The sequence below is a fragment of the Podarcis erhardii genome (genome assembly GCF_964252035.2).
Source record: "Podarcis erhardii genome assembly, chromosome: 6".
NCBI classification, from domain to species: Eukaryota; Metazoa; Chordata; class Lepidosauria; order Squamata; family Lacertidae; genus Podarcis; species Podarcis erhardii.
In genome coordinates, this window is record NC_138510.1 from 99182706 (window position 1) to 99204091 (window position 21386).

A 21386-nucleotide genomic window follows, 5' to 3' on the forward strand; every position below is an offset into this window, starting at 1 on the left:
TGTTCAAATATATAAAACACCCCTGGGTGCCTCAGCGTGTCAACCATTGAGGTGTCAAGAGTATTCATTAACATGAGGCAAATATAGATAGACAAGAATTAATTTTGTTGTGTATGTTTGAACAAAGTAACACAGTGCTCTGGTGGTGGGTGGCAAAACAAGTTCTGAGAATCCACTCATCAACTACATCACATGTGGGACTTTGGGTCCTCCAGATGTTGTTGGGACTTTAACTCTCATGAGCCCCAGTGAGCATGGCCAGTGGTTAGAGATGATGGGAGCTGTAGTCCATCACCTAGCGGATGTTCCTGATCACACAAATACTTGTGGAAATAGGTGCAGGAATCAGGGCCAAAGCTATTTATCCATTCCCAGTCCTACAAAGCTGTGTTTAGAGGTGACCAGTACAGGAGCTGTTCGACAGTGGAATTTGCAGTAAGAGCTGTTTAGCCTGGAGAAGAGGAGGTTAAGGGGTGATATGATAGCCATGTTCAAATATATAAAAGGATGTCACATAGAGGAGGGAGAAAGGTTGTTTTCTGCTGCTCCAGAGAAGCGGACACGGAGCAATGGTTCCAAACTACAAGAAAAAAGATTCCACCTAAACATTAGGAAGAACTTCCTGACAGTAAGAGCTGTTTGACAGTGGAATTTGCTGCCAAGGAGTGTGGTGGAGTCTCCTTCTTTGGAGGTCTTTAAGCAGAGGCTTGACAACCATATGTCAGGAGTGCTCTGATGGTGTTTCCTGCTTGGCAGGGGGTTGGACTCGATGGCCCTTGTGGTCTCTTCCAACTCTAGGATTCTAGGATTCTATGATTCTAGGAGTCAGGACTTCAGTGGTCAGTGTAGTTACCTTGCATATCCCAGCACATCTGGGGAGGAAATTATGTAGCATTGTAAGACAACCAATTTTACTTTTCCAGTTTCCTTCTTTACAAAGCTCAGAAACAGAATGCGTCTCTGAAATGCTCAGCATGCAAATCAAGGGAAGGAAGGAAGCCTAACCAGCCAGAACTTTAATTCTTATTTTACCATGATGTAATCAGACCACTTTTCCTTGGCAGTTCTCAGAGCAGTCTGCCTCAGTTTCATCACATGGGTAAACCTGGAGTTTGGCCAGTGTTTGGGCCCAATTTCCTCTGGGTAAGACCTACAAAACAAAGAACAAAAAGGGAAAACATGCAGCCCTCTTGTCATGTTAATGCTGCGCAGCTCCTGTAGGATCGCTGGGTATTATTTCTCTCCTGACTTTGGTGTTTTAATTAAAAACTGAAAGGGGGGGGGGAGAAGCAAATTCACTAAGTCACCTCAAGTGCTCCAAAAATGTAAGGGTAAAGAAAGGACGTTTCAGAGCAAAGAAAACACTCTCCAAATTTATTCCTGGAGTGAGTACCCAGGACACAGGGGAACATACACCATCACTGCGCTTCCTGCCCAACATGAGTGCTGTGAATTAAATAGAACTTGGATGTGGGGGGGGGGGCACACCCAACAGCTCTTTTCCCACCCCAGCTTTGAAAAAGATAGCATTTAGCCAAATTAAATTGCTTCTGGAATTTGCTATCACAAGTATGTGAAGAAGGCTTTTAAATAGCTTTAGAAAGGATTAGAACATTTCATGCTGTTTCCCTGAATATGCTTAGCTTTGTTACACGTCATTTTACTGGAAAAACCCAGCATTCGAATACTTACTGAGGGTCCCCCATGGGCCTCCACTCCACATAGTGATACAGTTTCTGTACATTCTTCAGCCACTCCCTCAGGATTTCTGTTGTGTTGTCAACATTGTGGTCAGTAGCTACCCTAAAGGAGGAACAGTAAATGTGCAGAGGGATTACTAAACATTCACCACCTTTCGGTCTAGAAGAGGCATGTGTTCACAGGTAACAACAGCCTCTCTGCCAATGCTTCATAGATGCACGTTCAAACAGAGCACAGACTCCATTTTGGGTCTGAAATATTCACACAAATTCCCACCATTGGCATCTTAAAACAATACTGACTAGGCACTGAGTGATATTGTTTGTCAGGTCAACTTCAGCAACGGAGATGGAGTGGTCTGGGATTGCAGGGGGCTTAAAGACCTATCACTACTTCTGCAGCAAGGTCCCAAGCCCCCAGCCTCTCAGCTCGAAAAGAGAAGTGTTTTAGCCAATTAGAAGTCTTTTTACTCTTAGGAGCCAATCAGAATGAAAAGAGGATTGGCTCCTATGGTCATTCTGGAGAAGGGGCATGTGAAAAACACAGAGGATGAGTTGTTCTGTATGTTCCAAAGCTCACTTTCAAGAGAATGGTGTGCACGTTCTGTTATGCACAATGGAACTTCAAGAAAAAAATTGACCATGTTGTTGGAACCTGTCTGTCTCAAGAGACAATGGAGTGCGTCACTAGGGGTGAAGTCAAACGGCATGAGAATCACAGTGCCTGCTGTGACTGCGGAGACCAGTAACTCGTAACTGCTGTTTCCCACATAGTTTTTGCTGTGTTAGCTTCACCAAAGTGACTTTCCCGGGGCACAAGCCTGGGCAATGTGTATGGAGGTCCTGGGCTGCTCAGATGACAAGACTAATTTGGTCCAAAGGAAAGCAGGTAAGTGGCCATTTGGCACCAGCTTGGCTGCAGGGGTTGCTGGAAGGAGGTGTACAAGGCACCATCATTTTAGGGACTCCACTTAATGTAGGATTTACTCCTTAGCCTTTTCTTCTCCAAAAATGTCCCATAAGGCAGTGGATAATTTGCCCATCTACATCATGGGAAATAGATCTAGCTGAAAAGCAGCAAAGCAAGATCTGCATTGATTACTGCAATGCAATCCTCATTGTTATTATTGTATAATCTTAAATGGTTCTGACTTTCCTTAAGAGACCCCACACTTCTGAATTTGCCACTATACTACTATGTAGCCATGGGCACACATTCAAGCTTAATCAAAATATGGCAAAAATCAGAACAAAGGAGGCTAAGCTTTAGCTCAGGCATAGGCAAACTCGGCCCTCCAGACGTTTTGGGACTACAACTCCCATCATCCCTGACAACTGGTCCTGTTAGCTAGGGATGATAGGAGTTGTAGTCCCAAAACATCTGGAGGGCCGAGTTTGCCTATGCCTGCTTTAGCTAAACAGGCTGCAAAGATACTTCCAAATGCAATTATTTTAATAAAAAGGTAAAGGTACCCCTGCCCGTACGGGCCAGTCGTATCCGACTCTAGGGTTGCGTGCTCATCTCGCTTAAGAGGCCGGGAGCCAGCGCTGTCCGGAGACACTTCCGGGTCACGTGGCCAGCGTGACGAAGCTGCTCTGGCGAGCCAGCGCAGCACACGGAAATGCCGTTTACCTTCCCGCTATAAAGCGGTACCTATTTATCTACTTGCACTTAGGCGTGCTTTCGAACTGCTAGGTGGGCAGGAGCTGGGACTGAAAGACGGGAGCTCACCCCGCCGCGGGGATTCGAACCGCCGACCATACGATCAGCAAGTCCTAGGCACTGAGGTTTTACCCACAGTGCCACCCGCGTCCCATATTATTTTAATAGGTCCTTCTATATAAATTACTTTATGCTACGAAGACTGTGTGGGCTGCATTGATAATGTGAGATTAAGAAAGAATACGGAATGTGAGTGATTTTCTAAACCTCACAAGGCAGCATTTTTTGCAGCTTCTTTATTAGAAGACAGGCTGACACACATCCAGGCCTGTCATTGCTGCTAGGCAATGTCTGTATGCACTGCAAGGGGAGAGAGGGTTGTGAATAGACCACGACACACTGTAATTTCACTGTCTGAAATGACTGAGGAGAAAGTGTTTGCCTGCAGTCACTTTGCTCCATCTGGAAACTATGCATCTGCGCAACTAAACAAACAAATACTTCTGTACTTCTACAAAACAAGATGGTCCCCTCAAGAAGAGTCCCTGACCTTTTCCATTGTCCATATACTCTGAAGCCACCTTTTCAGTTACAGCACCTTGGGGAATATTCCATTCCAGCCCTACTCACAGTAAAGGAGTTAATAAACATGACTAACTTAAATTCATTGTCCAATAGGCCTACATAGTTGACTGAATCCCCAAACTCTAAAACACTCCCTAGAGTGTTTCATCTGGCATGGAGGCTGTCGTCATTTGGGTGCCAGGTGAAAACCTCTCTAAAAAATAAAATAAAATAAGTCAAGCATTTAGATGGAGTTTTTAATGCTACTTTTATCTTTTTTGTCTTGCCCTGCTACCATTTTACGCTGCTCTTGTGTATGGATTGTTGTTTGATACTTTAAATCTCATTAGCCCATCAGACAGTTTATGATACCTGGAGTGGTATAGAAATTTCAAATTAAACTAAACACAGAGAACTCTACACCAAATTATTTACAATCAATAAAAATTTTGTCACTGACTTTGGATAGGTTGGCACAACCACATTTGGGCATTTCCTCCTGCATGGCAGTGAATGCATGCACTTTTAATGGCACCCGGATGAGGCCATTATATATACAGATAGGTGCTTGAGCCAAAACTCACTCAGTGATGAAAAGGAGGGGGGAGATCCTCCAAAATTATTAAGCTACTTTCACAGCAGACAGATGGCTAAAATCTGGTACATTCTGGTCACTGTACCCACCTAAATTCCACTCATGGTAAATCCACATAGATTAATGGACAGAATTTAGTATTGTCCATTAATTTCAGTGGAGTACTTTCGGTCATGCTCTAAGTATGACTAATGCTGGATACAACCTGTTGTGTATTGAGTCAAAGGATTTTATATCTGTATTATTATTGTCTGTATTTGCATTAGGGTAAAGTAACTGCCTTTTGGTTCCAGAGGGTACAGCTACTATTGGTTCATTTAAGCTGCTGTATTTGGATCCTCTGTCTTATTGGTTTCCTCCAAAAGGCAGGACTGTGATTGCCTGATATTGTTCCCTCCAAAATGTATCCTTTCTAGCTAGTTCCCTGTCCCTATAAATGTAGCTCTCCCCTCCTCAGGTCCCAGTCTTGTTGCTTTAATAAAGAAGTGTTACTAGAGAACTGTCTCCAGCATATTATGTCAAGAGAGCTGAAATCACAAACCCCACGTCACAACAACTGGCGACGAGGATGGGATCCAGAATGCTGAGGAGCGGTTAAACGCAGCCCTGCCTCAGAGTCCGGATTGTAGCTAAGAACAAGACTCACTGGCCAGCTGAGAAGACGACCCTGCCCACAGGACAATGGAGAGTCCAAGGGTATTGGAGCCCTTCCAGCCATCAGAGCCCCACACGTGGGAAGACTACGTCGAACGCTTCGAGTTCTTCGCAGTGGCTCAAGGGATCACCGATGCCAGCAAAAGAAGGGCCACATTCCTGAGCTACTGTGGGCCTGAGACCTTCAAGCTGGCCAAGGCATTGCTTGCCCCAGCGAAGCTAAGTGAGACATCTCTCAAAGATATTCTTGCCTGCCTAACAAGCCATTTAGCGCCTACTGAGACCAAGATGGCCCGGCGGATGGAGTTTCATAAGAGGCAGCAGCCTGCTGGGGAGTCTGTATCTGCATTTCTAGCTGAACTGCGGAAGCTCGCTCAGCACTGCGACTTCCAAGATCTGGAAGAGACTCTCCTGGATTGGTTTATCGGTGGTCTGAGCAGCAAGAAAGCCAGAAGACACATCGTGGCTAAAGAAGAGGTTACCCTTGCTTCAGCCTTGAAGGAGGCCACCGCCACGGAGAATTATGAAAGAGAGGAGCTTGATGCCAGTCGCAGGGCCCCTAAGCCACAGATAGAAGTTGCGCATGCCATGGACGAGCTAGAGGCTACTCCGAGCCAGAGCCCAGTCCGTGGGGTCGAGTCAGTGCGTCAGGCCTGCACAGTGCACAAAGATCACCGAGGCAGGTGCCCTGGTTGTGGCGGAAACCATGAGCGGAAGAGTTGTTGTTTCTGGGATGCTATGTGCCGGACGTGCGGAAAGACAGGTCACTTCGCCAGGGTCTGTAGATCGGCGGCGTTGGGAGCGACAGGAGCACCTAGACTGGAGCATCGCAGATCGCCCACAGCAAACCATGTTCTAAAGGACTGCCACTACGTAACGGAGATCAACGGGAGGGTCGTGCAGTTTCCAGCGCAAGGCAAGGCACACGTCAAGGTGAAGATTGAGGGTCAGCTGTGCGACATGGAGGTGGACTCCGGATCTGGATTCACTATTGTGTCGGACCAGACCGCGAGGTAAGTTGCCCCCTCTGGAGCCCTTCCCGGCAACTTTGCAGTCATACTCAGCGGGCCGCATCCATGTCATGGGAATGTGTGCCGTGAGAGTACAGTTCCGGGACAAACTGGCGGTACTGAAACTGGTGATTGCGAAGGGCAGTCGCCCCAGTCTCCTGGGCACTGACTGGTTCCCCACCCTGGGACTGAGTATATCAGGGCTTAATTCAATCCAAACCTGCCCTGAGATGAGCGAGGCATTATGCAAAGAATTTGCTGGTCTCTTTAATGGAAAACTGGGTTGTTATAAAGGGCCCCCAGGTGACTTCGAATTGGACCCTGGGGTGGCCCCAATCCGACTCAAACCAAGGCAAGTGCCATTTGCACTGCAACCCAAGATTGAAGCAGAGCTGGATAAATTGGTCAAGCAGGGAGTTCTCTCACCCGTGGACTCCGCTAAGTGGGAGACTCCAATCGTCACGCCCCTTAAAGCAAATGGGGAAGTCAGGATCTGTGCTGATTACAAATGTACTATCAATAAGGCACTCAGGGGAAACTCATACCCCATTCCAGTCGTATCACATCTGTTGGCTAAACTGGCTGGGGGCAAGGTGTTCGCCAAACTTGACCTGGCACAAGCTTACCAACAGCTGCCAGTAACCCCACAATCAGCGGAAGCACAGACTATTGTCACACATAAAGGGGCGTTCAGAGTTAACAGATTACAATTTGGAGTTTGTGTGGCCCCAGGGATTTTTCAAGGGCTCATGGAACGCCTGTTAAGAGGTCTGCCGGTGGTCTTGCCATTTTTTGATGACGTTTTGATTGCTGGAAAAGACCCACAGGAACTGGTTGCGCGTGTCCGTGCAGTGTTGCTCAAGTTCAAGGAGGTGGGGTTGCAACTAAAAAAGGAAAAATGCAGTTTTGGGGTGCCAACTGTGGAATTCTTGGGGTTTAAAATTGATGCATCAGGCATCCACCCCACAGATGCTAAGGTTAAGGCCATCATCGATTCACCACAACCACAGAACAAGACGGAGTTGCAGTCATTCCTGGGACTTATTAACTTTTATCATTCGTTCTTACCCCAGAAAGCTTCGGTAGCTGAACCATTACATAGACTGTTGCAGAAAAAAAATGTGTGGCGATGGGGGCAGGAGCAGCAGAAGGCTTTTGACTCCTTGCGAGGAATGCTGAGTAGCAAGAGCGTCCTTGCTCATTATGATGAATCGAAGCCGCTGGTCCTGGCATGTGATGCCTCTCAATACGGCCTGGGGGCAGTGCTGAGTCATAGGGAACTGGATGGGTCGGAAAAGCCCATCTCTTTCTATTCCCGTACGTTGTCGCCCACAGAGTGCAACTATGCTCAAATTGATAAAGAGGCGCTTGCAATTGTGGCAGGAATCAAAAAGTTCCATGATTATGTGTACGGTCGTCATTTCTCCATTGAAACGGACCACAAACCACTGTTGGGGTTGTTCAACCCGAACAAACAAACGCCACAAATTCTCTCCCCCAGAATGTTGCGTTGGTCTATATTCCTGAACGGGTTCCAGTACACCTTGACCCATGTGCCGGGGAAACGGTTGTGCCACGCTGATGCGCTGAGTCGATTGCCCCTTCCTGGCAGGAGCAATGAGGATCCTGCTCCAGCGGAGCACATAATGATGCTGGAAACACTTCCGGGGGCTCCTGTAACGGCTACTGATATTGCTGAGAAAACGAGGAAAGATGCTGTTCTCTCCCGTGTGCTCACTTGGGTGGGGAGGGGGTGGCCAGGTGGTCTGCATGAAGACAAATTCAGGCCTTATGCGACAAGGCAGCACGAGTTATCCATGCATAAGGGTTGTCTCCTGTGGGGAGATAGGGTGATCATCCCAGCACCACTGAGAAACAGGGTTCTTGAGACGCTTCACATGGGACACCCGGGAATGGTCAGGATGAAGTCGCTAGCCCGATGTTATGTGTGGTGGCCTGGAATGGACCAGAACATAGAGCAATGGGTACGAACATGCAAGGCATGCCAAGAGCTGCGGCCAGAAGTGGCCAGAGCACCAGTTCACTGGTGGGAGCAGTCCAGATCTCCCTGGAGCCGGCTGCACTTAGATTTTGCTGGGCCATTCCAGGGGAAGGTCTTTTTGGTTATCGTCGATGCATATTCCAAATGGTTAGAAGTGGCGATGGTCCCTAGCATGGCATCAGCTGCCGTAATCAAGGTGTTGAGGCAGCTGTTTGCAACCCACGGGTTACCTGAGACCATTGTATCAGATAATGGGGCAGCTTTTGTATCCCAAGAATTCAGGGCATTCTTGGCTGATAACTTCATAAGAGGGGTCACATCCGCGCCCTTTCACCCATCCTCCAATGGGCAGGCGGAGCGCATGGTAAGAACAGCCAAAGAATCCACTGCGCGCTTAATGGAGGGTAACTGGTCAGCTCGCATCGCGCGAATGTTATTTTTGCAGCATGCGACGCCGTGTACTGCGACGGGCAAGTCGCCAGCTGAGCTGCTCTTGGGTAGAAGATTGGTAACGGTACTGGATTATGTCCACCCAGATAAAATGCCAAACCGTAATTCAAGAGCAAACCCCCAGGCTGAGACTGACACAACAAGGTATTTCGCCCCTGAAGATCTGGTCTGGGTGAGGAACTATTTACGAGGTTTGCGGTGGGTGGCTGGTGTGGTCACCCGGACTAGTGGACCTGTGTCCTATTATGTGACCTTGGAAAATGGGCAAGTTTGGAAGAGACATATAGATCAGCAGAGGCGCCGGGCGCTCAGCAGGGAGGAGTCTGATAATTCATCCCTGGCTAACGGCGCAGAGCTACAAGACCAGAGTGAAAATGGCCCAGAGGTGCAATCACCAGGGGCTTCAGCAAATGAACCAGGGTCTGCTAGTCCTCAGGATGACGAGGTACAGGTAGGGGACCCCGAGATGTCTGGGACTCCATCTGTTCCTGACGAAACCCCTATAGCAGCCCCCCTACCACAGGTGACACCCAATCCAGAACCGGCAACACCTGTTGTCAGGAGATCAAGTAGAAGTTGTAGGACCCCACAGTACCTGAGAGATTACGTCTGCTGTGCTCACTAGGGGGGGAGGGGTGTTGTGTATTGAGTCAAAGGATTTTATATCTGTATTATTATTGTCTGTATTTGCATTAGGGTAAAGTAACTGCCTTTTGGTTCCAGAGGGTACAGCTACTATTGGTTCATTTAAGCTGCTGTATTTGGATCCTCTGTCTTATTGGTTTCCTCCAAAAGGCAGGACTGTGATTGCCTGATATTGTTCCCTCCAAAATGTATCCTTTCTAGCTAGTTCCCTGTCCCTATAAATGTAGCTCTCCCCTCCTCAGGTCTTAGCCTTGTTGCTTTAATAAAGAAGTGTTACTAGAGAACTGTCTCCAGCATATTATGTCAAGAGAGCTGAAATCACAAACCCCACGTCACAACACAACCCTCAGTTCACTACATGCTTATCAAAATAAGTTATTCATGGCACAATCCTGTATATATTTACTTAGGGGAGAAATTTGATTCAATTCACATTTAAAGGTGAGATTACCCAATTCACACTTTCCAGAACAATATGCTAACCAAAATTCGGTTAGCCTTCAAGTCATACACTTTTGAATTCTGCAATGCAGTTTTCTAGTCAAGCTACATTTTAAAAAATGCACATGCAGGGTAAAGTAATTCACAAAGTAATGCGGAGAACTGAGTGTAAGACTGGGAAATATAAGAAACAAAGAAATCAAAACTGGCAGATTCACCTATCCTTATTTGCAAGTGAGTCCAGCAGTACTTGCCTCTAGGAAAGTATGCCTCAAACTCTTACACTGGGGAGAATGACAAAACTATTTAGCCAGTAGCAATCAATTTCAAAAATATAAATCACCCCATTCAAGTTTGTTACATTGCCCAAGCTAGCTCTATTCTTTATGTATTGAATTTATAAAACAAAGGGTTTTCTGTGTTGCCTCACTTTACTGTATGGGAAACCAAACATAACAATGAAGGAGCTTTGAGACAATAGAACTTGCTTCTCCCAGTTAAACACCCAACAGAGCGGAGAAGGCTTCCTTATTTGCCTGGATGAGACATAATGAAAGGAAACAGCTTACAAGAGCCATTTTCACTGAATGGGTTACCCAAAATGAACGCAAGGCGTACACAAATAGTCTCTTCATTGAGAGTCAGAATGAGCAGAGGTCATTTCTGATGTTATGTGAAAATGCGAGGATGGGTGACATGGCCAGGGTGACAAGAATGTTCCTGTTGTGTATTTCCACCCCAGGTGGCAGGCAGATAGCCAGGCTTGGCCGACAAGCGCCCTGGAGGGGGGGGGGCAAAGAATGTTGCACTGTGTGGGCTTTCTCTAACCTGACCCATCTGACAGCAGCATGTTTAGAGTTTCGAATCGCATGCGTTATCAGGGAGAGATGAACACATGCTGAACCAGTGACTCAGCATTGGCTCATAACTGGAAAATGGGTGTAAAGCTCTTCATTTTTCCACTATCCACACCCCACTAATATGGCGCTTCTAGTGGGGTTTCAAATGCGGAAGACAGGAGTGCCTGGCGTGCTCCGGTCCATGGCGTCACGAAGTCGGACATGACCAAACAACAACAACCGGAAGCATGCCACACAAGAGAACAAGTAGTTAGGCACAAGATTTCAGCCCCAAAAGGGCTTTTAAAATTGAGGAAAAAACAGCATTTTTTTGTTTCAATTCATGTTTTGGATCCTCATTACCAGTGCTTTTTTCTAGAAAAAAGTGCCAGATCTCACCAAGATATCTCTCTCTCTCTCTCTTGTCCTCCCCCCACTTTGCGTTCCCCTCCCCTTCTTCAGCCTCTCCCCCACCTTGCCTTGTCTGCTTTTCACACCCACCCAGAATCCCACCTGCCCCTCCTCGTCCCTCCAGCCACACCTGCGCTCACCTCTAAGGCTTCCCCAGCCACAGAATGGGGCTGCTGCTTCCTCCCCCCTTTCTTTCTCTCCCCACAGACATGGAAAGAGTGAGCAGAGACAAAAGGGAAGTGGCGCTCATGCTCAGCCGGCCGCTCACAGCACCGTGAGGCAGCGGCATAGCCGCACATCCATGGGGAGAGCCGAGGAGGGACAATGCAACCTTCGGACTGAGAGGGCCGCCTTCTCCTCGCCACTTCAGCCTCCTGCTCTTCACAGCCCCTCTTTTAGCCACGATGGCTTTCTTGCTCTCCCCGCCCTCCATTTAGCTTATCGCTGGATTTGAAAAGAGAAAGAAGTGCCTGTACTGCGTACCATTGAGTACCACCAGAAAAAAGCACTGCTTGTTACTGTAAAGATACATGTGAACAATGGATTCAGTGTCCATGGGTTAAATTGCCTCATGTGGCAATCTCAAAACTCTTTTGAAAACTCTTTGTCGAAATGCACTATGTGAATAATAATAATAATAATAATAATAATAATAATAATAATAATATATTTATACCCCACCCATCTGGCTGGGTTTTACCAGCCACTCTGGGTGGCTTCCAGCAAAATATTAAAATACAATAATTCATGAAATATTAAAAGCTTCCCTAAACATAAGATGTATAGAGCCACACAAACATTTTTAAAATTCTTGCAACACCATATGGGTTTTGCTGCCCATACACACAGTTGCCCTATTCCACATTTACTCCTTGAACTGCTACCTTTCTCCTTAACAAAACACACCCACACCCCAAGTTACAAGGATCAGAGAGTCTATGTCCAAGAGATACACACATCAAACCCTTAAAGCACATCTGAAGCCGCTTTCCACCTCCAAAGAACCCTGGGCACTGTGGACTGTTAAGAGTGGCTGGGAATTCTGTGAGGGGTAAATGATGGCGCTCAAAATTCTTTGAGAGGGAAAACTGTGTTTTAAATGTAGTTTATATGAAGCCTTACATGCTGCAACCGACAACCGAGATTTAGACATCTAGCCAAAACTTTTACGTTATCAGAACCAGAACATTCTGGTGCAGCAAACATGGCTATCTGCCTCTTCAACCAAAGAACTAACGGTTGTGTATTCAACAGAGTTTAGATCTAGATAATTCTAAGCAACCCAGCCAGAAAGTTAAGTAAAAAGTTCCATCAACTTTCTCCCCTTTTATATTCCTGTTTTGAGCTTCTACTTCATTGCTGTTTATTTACTTTGACCCTGGTGTCAGGGGAGGGAAGAGCAGTCTATTTTGCCAGTTTTCATCCTTGAAGGAAAATTACCAAAACTTCCTACTAAAGGGAACACCGTGTGCCTTCTGCCACAGTGTGGTCCATGCAGCAGAAGCAGAGAAACATTCCCCCTAACACAAACACCAATGTGTTTTCCCCACTCCACACCCCAACTTAATAGTCATTAATCATCACTCATGTAGGTTGGAAGGGTTGAGGGCTGGACTCAGGTAAAAATCCCCACACCCCTTATTCTAGATAGAGAGAAAGGGAAAGATGTGAATAATGAGCAAGACTAAACATATGGGTCTCTGGCTGTGTACGTACTAGACCTTTAAAACACAGGCTTTTACTCAAAGAATTCTGGGCACTACCAAGAACACTGGATATTGCAATTCCCAGAATTACTTGGAGATTGATAGCAACGAAAGTTAAAATTGCTGTGTACACCACCTTGAGTTCCTTGAGGAACAAGTGGAATATAATTGTAACGACATATTAAATTATCAGACCTCCCCCATGCAGGAACAGGGCAATCGTGGTGAACAGACTCTTGTTGTGATAGCCCCCTGCAACAGATCTGCTCCAATTCCACCTTCTGTTCCAGATACCTTTTAAAACGGCTGGCAGCTGGACAAGCCTAGGACAAGGTAAGGCTGCCATTTGTGTGCCTCCCATCCTCCTGGCTAAGGATCTCCTGGCCTGGGCTGATGGTGCTGCTCTCCTGGAAGTGTTCTGAACGAGGCAGAACAAAGCCGGCTGCTTCCTCCATAAACCAAAAGCACATGCAGCAGAGTATGAGAGAGTCATCAGACTACCTGGTTTTTTGTTTTGATTAAATGTGTGATTGTCAAGATGGCAAATTCGCTCTGCTCTCCCTTCACTGAGAGCTAGTGGTGGTGGAGAAAGGGAGAGGGAATGCTGATAAAAATAAGAGAAGGAAATCTGTTCCACAATTACAGTCTAGAAAAATAGCATGCTGCTATATTCCTCAGAGCCAGGTGTGCTGGGTCCTTTTCAAAGTGTAGCTTGTAAAGAGTATTCTGGGAGGAGGAAGAATCCCCACTGGGCATTTTCCGGTCCATCAAATCAGTCTTCAGGTATGTGAAATGTCAGTGAAGATTTTCTAAAATACTATGTTGATATTTCAATAAAATGCCCATGACAAAAAGTATTTGAAATAGGATATCCCATCTTTCAACCATAGTTTGCAGAGCAGCTTGAAAATTAACATGTGCTAGTTGGTCAAAGGTTCCTAGCGACACTCAAGTCATTTGCATCAGTGCAACAGAGATAATATAATAAGCAACTATTACCAGTCCAGCTGCTACTAGGAAAATGTATCCTAAGTCTCTTCCTCCGTTAACTGTTCCTATTTTATGTGTAGAACTATATATCATTAGCCTGTGTACACAGAGAAGCAACAGTTGAGCATCAGGGCTCCCAGTTCCCTGCTTAGCTCCTTGTACCACATCATGACTAGCAAGGGGTTCAAGGTAATTCAAAACAGTAAAAGTTACAGAATTCTACAAATCTGTGAACCATGCAAATCATGCAGAAGTTAGGGTTACCCAGACATGCAATTTAAAAGTGTTGGACATATGTATACCAAGACTGCAGGTGGTGAGGCCTCAGTGTCCCGGCCTCATGGATTTGGGGCGACTGTTCACAAATTCAGTTAGTCTCCTCTTTTCTGATGTCAGGCATATTCCTGTGGTGGAGCTTATTGGAAAATTACCCAGGGAGTGGACAAAGCACAGTGAGTTCTCTTTTGCCCATCTGCATTCCTAAACATGACTCTGCATTTTCCTCTTATGAAAGATACTCCTGTTTGGTGAATGGAATGACACACACAGAGAAAGAGAGAGATCTGTATGAGTTTGCATTGGCTGAGGCCACAGTTAGGACATGGAAGAGGAGAAAGAACTATGACTGCTAAGGAACAGAGAATGTTGTGACTACATTGTGGCTTTAAGGAGCTGTTTTACCTCAGGATCCTGACATTCTTGTAGAAACGGGTTGCATTTACAGAAAGCAAAACCTGTCAGGAATATTGTGGCTTCAGAAGAGAGAATGGAAATGCTTTCTACTTGGTGAACAGGAGAATTCAAACACCACCTAATTTATCTAGAAGTGATCTGCTGATTTGGGAACGAAGAGTTGTAGAGTTGTACTCTACAGACTTCCTCTCTCCGAGAATTGTACAAAGGGAGTCCAGAGTGCGATTCACCCAATGAGCCCCACCAGCGGAAGCCCACACAAGGAATGCCACCAGCACAGCACAAGGAGTCCTCTCCCTTCCCCACATGCCCTCATGTCCCCTGAGCTGGCTTTGGGGAGGGTCAGGAGACCCCTCAGAACAGCCTCCAGAGGGAGGCGTGCCTTGCAGGGTGGAGCAAACTGCTTAGAACGGCATTCAATTCCTCCCTCATAATCTCAAGCAGAATTCTCAGCCTTCACACTACATATTTATTATAACTAGACAAATACCCAGCACCAGTTCACTGTTTCAGTAGAGCTTTTCCACCCTTCCTGGGGGTGGAGGTGAGAACTGCTCATATAAATCAGTGGAGAATTTGTAACGGGGATTTGTGGCTGGAAATCCAAATTAGCATCAGCCCCACCTTTAATCTATAATGTTGTTGCAGGTCACCCCAATATCTGAGCAGTGCGAGATTCCAGGGATTCAAGACACTTACCCAGGTTTTGTGTTTCACAGTGAAACGCAGTGGAGACTGCAGTGTTTTTATGACATATGGTTTATTTAAACATATATGCAACCCAAGCCTGTGATGGAGGGGTTCACAGCATTAACACTCCAAAAGGGTCTTGTTTCTCCTGTAGCCACAGCCTTGGATTCAAGCAAAGATTTGGCCTGGTTCTCTCTCTCTCTCTCTCTCTCTCTCTCTCTCTCTCTCTCTCTCTCTCTCCTTTGCTTCTAGGTTGCACCACAGCTCTCCTTCAGACTCTGAGTTTCGTCCTTCTCACTATCTGTGTTTTGACCCCTTTGCTATCTCACACAGAGCTCCCTTCCTTTGCTCTCTTAATGGCCCATCACCCAGGCGATTGCCTCATCAGGAAGCTAGCCTGGCTTATATCTTAACACTTGCTGACTCCAGGGGTTCAGGAAGCTAGCCTGGCTTGATTAGCTTTTAGCACTTGCTGGATCCAGGGATCAGAAGGCTTGATTAGATTTTTTTAACACTAATGATCCAGGGAGAAGAGGGGTCTAGCACCCACAAACTCATAGCACTATTAACAGTGAGCTATATTGCAGGGTTATTGTACACTGCCTCAGATTAGCAAACTGCAATATGAGGATAACAATGCTGGAATGCAAGTGAGGCCAAGTGCCACTAGTAATCTTCTGAAGTTAATGGGGGTAGAGTAGGAAAATGGCTGAGAGCTTCCTCCAGCCAGCTTCCAGGAGACACGCACACCCAGTCTCTGCACAATGCATATTCCCAGCAGGCCACACAGAGCAGGCACACAGACTATTTATATATAGCTCTACACATAAAATACCATATTGGCCTGAATATAAGCCTCACTTTCCCCCCAAATTCCAATCATGAAAAATTAAAGTGTGGCTTATATTCACGACCTTAAGGTATGCAGCCAGGAGCGCAGGGCAAACAGTGCCAGGAGCGTGGCAAAGTGCCACCCACCCCGTGCATAGTTCCCCATGCTCTCCCCCAAGGCTGGGAAGGGAGAGAGCCAGCAACACAGCACAGCCCCCCCCCCAGTATGCAGCCAGGAACAGTGAGGAAGGGAGCGGCTTATATGCAGGTATTTCCCCCCCACACCTCCAATTTAAAGGTGCAGCTTATATTCGAGTGCGGCTTATATCCGGGCCAATACGGTAGGAATTGTTGATGGAGAAAGAGTGACTAAAGTGAAGAACAGCCCAGATCAGCCTCCAACCTCACTGGGTATCCATAGCCAGGTCAGGCTGGTGGCTCTTTTCTTAAAGAGAGAGAGGGCAGGGAACTTCGCACTTCTTACTGTGATAATGGAGTTGCTTGAATGCTCCCAAGATAATCAAGAGGTAAAACTAAACCTAGTATGCAGACTTGAGAGTCAGTGGCATCAAATCAAGAAAACCTGAGTAAGAAACGGCTGTCGGGCAGCTTTTAAGAGAGAACATCTGGTCCTTGGGGAGCAACTTTGCTTAGATTTCTTGCTGTGGAGTCCAGAGATCAAGTTGCACAGGTTTCTATGCAGCTCCCCAGATTAAAAAAGAGAACAGAAACTGCTCTCAAGTGTCATACAAAAGAACAGCATTGTTTGCTGTAACTGAACCAAGCTCAACTTTTCCTGGTTCATATCTTAAGCAGGTGGCACGCCACAGGAGTAAATTAAGTTGCAATCTGTTTTCAAGAAACCTGAGTTTGTCAAATGTTCCTCGCTGTTCCCTTTCTTTAAAAAAAGATAAGTTACATGCTGAATGGGTCCCTTTGTCTCTTCTGATGGAAATCTGCTGTCACACATAGCACTATCTAAAATGACAACGATTAAAGTAGTAGGATAGTATGAATGAAAGAAGATTCCCAGGTGTAACAGATCGACAGTGCAATCTTATACACATCTTCCCAAATGGAAGTCACACTGAGTTCATTGCGATTTACTTTCTGTGTGGGTGTGATTTCTGCCCTAAATGCAATGGTGTATCCCACTGTTACCTACTGTGCTTTAGCAACCACTTGCCAAATATCACAGCGCATGGGCGTAGCCAGGATTTTTGTTAGGGGGGACAGGACTTTTGTTAGTGGGAGCTGAACCACCGTGATTGGTCAGTTAGTCAAGTATTTCTATTGTTTTACTTGATGGGGGGGGAGATGCCCCCCCCGTCCCCCGTTGGCTACGCCCATGTCACAACCATACAGCAGTGAATGTGAAATGCAGCCACAACCATCTTGAAATCACTCTCTGATATACATCTCACTTTTAAGTTAGGAGCTGCAACGAAAAGGAGATCCAAACTGGACATTTCTTCTTCTTCATGGGAAACTAAAGCACCACACAAGAAAGGAATGGAAGAGATTAAGGCACTTGCTTTATTCCCAATGCTAGCAATTTGCCTTTTTTAAAAAAAGCCTCCTTTCCAGCCTACTGCAGAAATTCAGTACAATTATGTGAGGGCAGCCAGAATGTGAGCGTGTGATGGATTCAAGTTACTGAACTGTAATGATCTCCTAAAAATTGCATCGGGGGAAGATGAAAGGTTGGCACATATACAGTGGTACCTCGGGTTAAGAACTTAATTCATTCCGTAGGTCCGTTCTTAACCTGGAACCGTTCTTAACCTGAAGCACCACTTTAGCTAATGGGGCCTCCCACTGCCGCCGCGCCGCCGGAGCACAATTTCTGTTCTCATCCTGAAGCAAAGTTCTTAACCCGAGGTACTATTTCTGGGTTAGTGGAGTCTGTAACCTGAAGCGTATGTAACCTGAAGTGTATGTAACCCGAGGTACCACTGTACCAGAAATTCCCAAAGTGTGTGTCAGGACAGAAGCCTTGATACATGCACAAGCATGTACTGAAAAAAATATTACAGTGGTACCTTGGTTTGCAAAAAGTTTGGTTTGCATACGTTTTGGATGACAAACCCTTCAAACCCGGAAGTGGTGTCCGGTTTGCAAACTTTTTTTGGATTACAACCCTTTTTTTTGGATTACAAACACATTTTTTTGGAGGCCCCATTGGCGAAAGTGCGCCTTGGGTTACAACCTGTTTTGGTTTACAAATGGATTATGGTTGTAAACCAAGGTGCCACTGTACTTGCCCTTTTTATGTTCGGCAATAGTTAGCCTATTTTGCCATGTTTTTTAAAAACTTTTTAAATCATGTGCTTCAGTGAGATAAAAAAGGAGCAGGGAAAAGAGGGGCAGCAGGTCCAACTAATCGGATGTGTTTCAAGTTAATACAAGAGTCAAGTTGTTACAGTACTTTTGCTCTGGGGAGGAATGTCTGCCATATCCTGAAAGTCAAGTTGCAACTCTGCTCACAAAAGGACAACCAGACAGAAGAGGAGGTTTATAGCAGGGTACATGGAACACATGGAGCACTATAATTTGGAAGGACAAAGAGTGCGTCATTACTTCTGACCATCAGAAAGTCACAAGCTAGGCTACGAGTTCTCTTGCCTTAGTATCAGTGTTAGAAATTGATATATGAAAGCTAGGAGCTAAAGGGCACCTTAAACCAAGGTTATGGGCGCAACAACGGAATGTCTAGGTTCACTTTCTCATAACAATAGTACAAAGCTGAAAATGAATGAACTGCAGCTAAAATCTTATGTTTGTTTTTCACATGCTCTAGTCCTTCCCCTGCCCACCCCACTAATATTCTGAAGAGGGTCTCTTCTCCAGTCTTCAGAGAGTGGCTGGAAATGGGGAGGCAGAAAAAGGTCCTCCTTTCCTTCCACTCTGCAGTTTTAATCTGAAATCTTAGGCGCAGTATTGTGCCCAGAGATCAGAAACTGCTTGCGCTGATGAAATTCTGTATCTCAAAATGTGCCTAGAACAACGGGAGTTTCGAATGCTGCTTACATATACATGCATACATACTGCAAATGCTTTGTTAAGGTGACCAAAATATTGCATTCAGAAAAGGCTGAACTCAACGGCCTAATCTAAATTATGCTAAATCTGCAAACCCTCTCTTAAAGGTAAAGGTACCCCTGCCCGTACGGGCCAGTCTTGCCAGACTCTAGGGTTGTGCGCTCATCTCACTCTAGAGGCCAGGAGCCAGCGCTGTCCGCAGACACTTCCGGGTCACGTGGCCAGCGTGACAAGCTGCATCTGGTGAGCCGTTTACCTTCCCGCTGGTAAGCGGTCCCTATTTATCTACTTGCACCCGGGGTGCTTTCGAACTGCTAGGTTGGCAGGCGCTGGGACCGAACGACGGGAGCGCACCCCGCCGCGGGGATTCGAACTGCCGACCATGCGATCGGCAAGTCCTAGGTGCTGAGGTTTTACCCACAGCGCCACCCGCGTCCCAAAAACCCTCTCTTACTTCTACGTAATTTATTCATAAGGGAAAGCAAGAAGTGCATGAGGCAAGAACTATAAAATAACTCCTGCTCCAGAGGGCAAGAACTGAACCAAAGGAGTCAAGTTACAAGAAAGGAGAGTCCAATTGAACACCAGGGAGAACTGTCTAATGGTTCAGCAGTGGACTTCCTTGGAAGGTGGTGGACCCTCCTTCACTGGAAGGTTTTAAGCAGAGGTGGGATGCTCATCTGTCATGGATGCTTGAGCTGAGTTTCCTGCATTGCAGGGGGGTTGGACTAGATGACCCTTAGGGTCCCTTCCAACTTTACAGTTTTATGATTCTATGAGGCATTGAAAAGCCCAGTCTTCCACTAAATAATTAAGCAATCCCTTTTCTGCCTCAGGATTTCACTAAGCATTGGTCACAGGCTTTCAAGTATATTTCCATGCCAGTAACTGCTAGTAATCCTTGCTTGGGGATGGATCCAACTCAGTAATTGCACTAGCAGGAGGCAGCACAAGCACTCCTGCTACTGCGACAGCCCCCCCCCCAATGCCTCCTGCAGCCACCATTAGCTTTGGAGGGTCTCCTACCTCCAGAACAGGGCATAGGGGAGGGAAGTGAGATTTATGTTAGTGCAAAGTTGAATTCCTCCCTTTGTATTTAATTAAAAGCAAAGTCATCCAATTTATAGAGCTCTGTGTGTCCCTGCTATGTTTTTGTGGGTTGAATTCTGGGCAGTACTGTGTATTCTCCAGTTTTGATACCCGCCTTGAAATTAACACACTCAGCATAGGCAAAATTTGGGGAGGGGCGCAGTGCAGAATATTCACCTGCCCAGCATTTCCATTGCAGCCAAATTCCCTTTTGTTCTGGTAGCAGCAGCATCTGAGTCTTTCAATTTTGATACCCCACCTTTGCATGGGCAATCTCTCCAGAGTTAGTGATCTGACTCAGTTGCCCTCTTTCTGCCTCTGTTCCTTCCCCCTCTCCTTGTCTCTTAAGTTCTTTGATGGCATGAGAACAGCCTATAGTGTCCTAGTCAGGAGGAAGAGATAGTGATGAGCACCTTCTTTGATGCTGGAAATTGTTTCGAGAAAGTGAGGCATTGGGAGGGGGTGGCTAATGAATAATTTGCACGCTGCACAGGCTAGCTATCTAGCTATCTATAAATCATATGGTTTGGGGCAGAATAGAGAGAAGCCTGGGTCGAGGGGCCATGCAAACGGAGGCTTCCTGGGCGAGTCACTTCACCGCTTCTTGAGGGATTCCAAGTGGCAGCTTGAAGTGCTTGCTTGGTCTGTATATACAGTCATACCTCTTGTTACATTCGATTCAGGTTACCTTTTTTCAGGTTGCGTCCCGCGGCGACCCGGAAATACCGGAAAGGGTTACTTCCGGGTTTTGCCACTCGCGCATGCACAGACGTGCAAAATGACGTCATGCGTATGTGCAGAAGCGACGAATCGCGCCCCACACGTGCACAGACATGCGGATGCGGGTTGCGTTCCTTTCAGGTTGTGAACGGAGCTCTGGAATGGATCCCGTTCGCAACCAGAGGTACCGCTGTATTGCTCCCTGTTTAGAATAAAATCTTTAATCTTCTCACTCGCATTTTCTATTACTTCTGAATCTCATTTTAAAAGAACTACCTTCCATTTGGCAAGACAACCTTTCAATGAATGATTCTCAAACAAAATTTCTAATCTTCTTTGCCCTCACATAGTGTGTTCACCCATCTGATTTTATTTAAGGACATCCTTGAGTCTTCATGCATGGCGTTGCATTGAGGCATTATGGACAGATCATATTGGCCACTACATCCATTCTGATTAAATGGCACATGGGCAAATGATGCAGAGGGTGAAAATGATGCAGATGCGGTATTAAAACAATTCCACTGCCCCACCTCCCCCCCCCAAAAAAAGAAACATGTAGAAGGAAACCATTGATGAAATTCACTCAAAGAAGTTTTAGAAGAGAACCTATTTTCATATATTTTCTACCCAACCAGTATTTACACAAGC

The 21386-nt window shown here is 46.1% G+C and overlaps 1 protein-coding gene across 1 annotated transcript in view; it reads right to left on the reverse strand.

The window, feature by feature from the left end:
- Positions 1 to 21386, reverse strand: part of COLGALT2 (collagen beta(1-O)galactosyltransferase 2) — a 60348-nt gene that overhangs the window by 25314 nt on the left and 13648 nt on the right. Inside the window, exons 2-3 of the mRNA XM_081867327.1 lie at positions 1693 to 1803; positions 1033 to 1150 (exon numbers count right to left, since the gene is read on the reverse strand). Coding sequence (XP_081723453.1) covers positions 1033 to 1150; positions 1693 to 1803 — 229 coding nt within the window. The remainder of the gene's footprint in view (positions 1 to 1032; positions 1151 to 1692; positions 1804 to 21386) is intronic.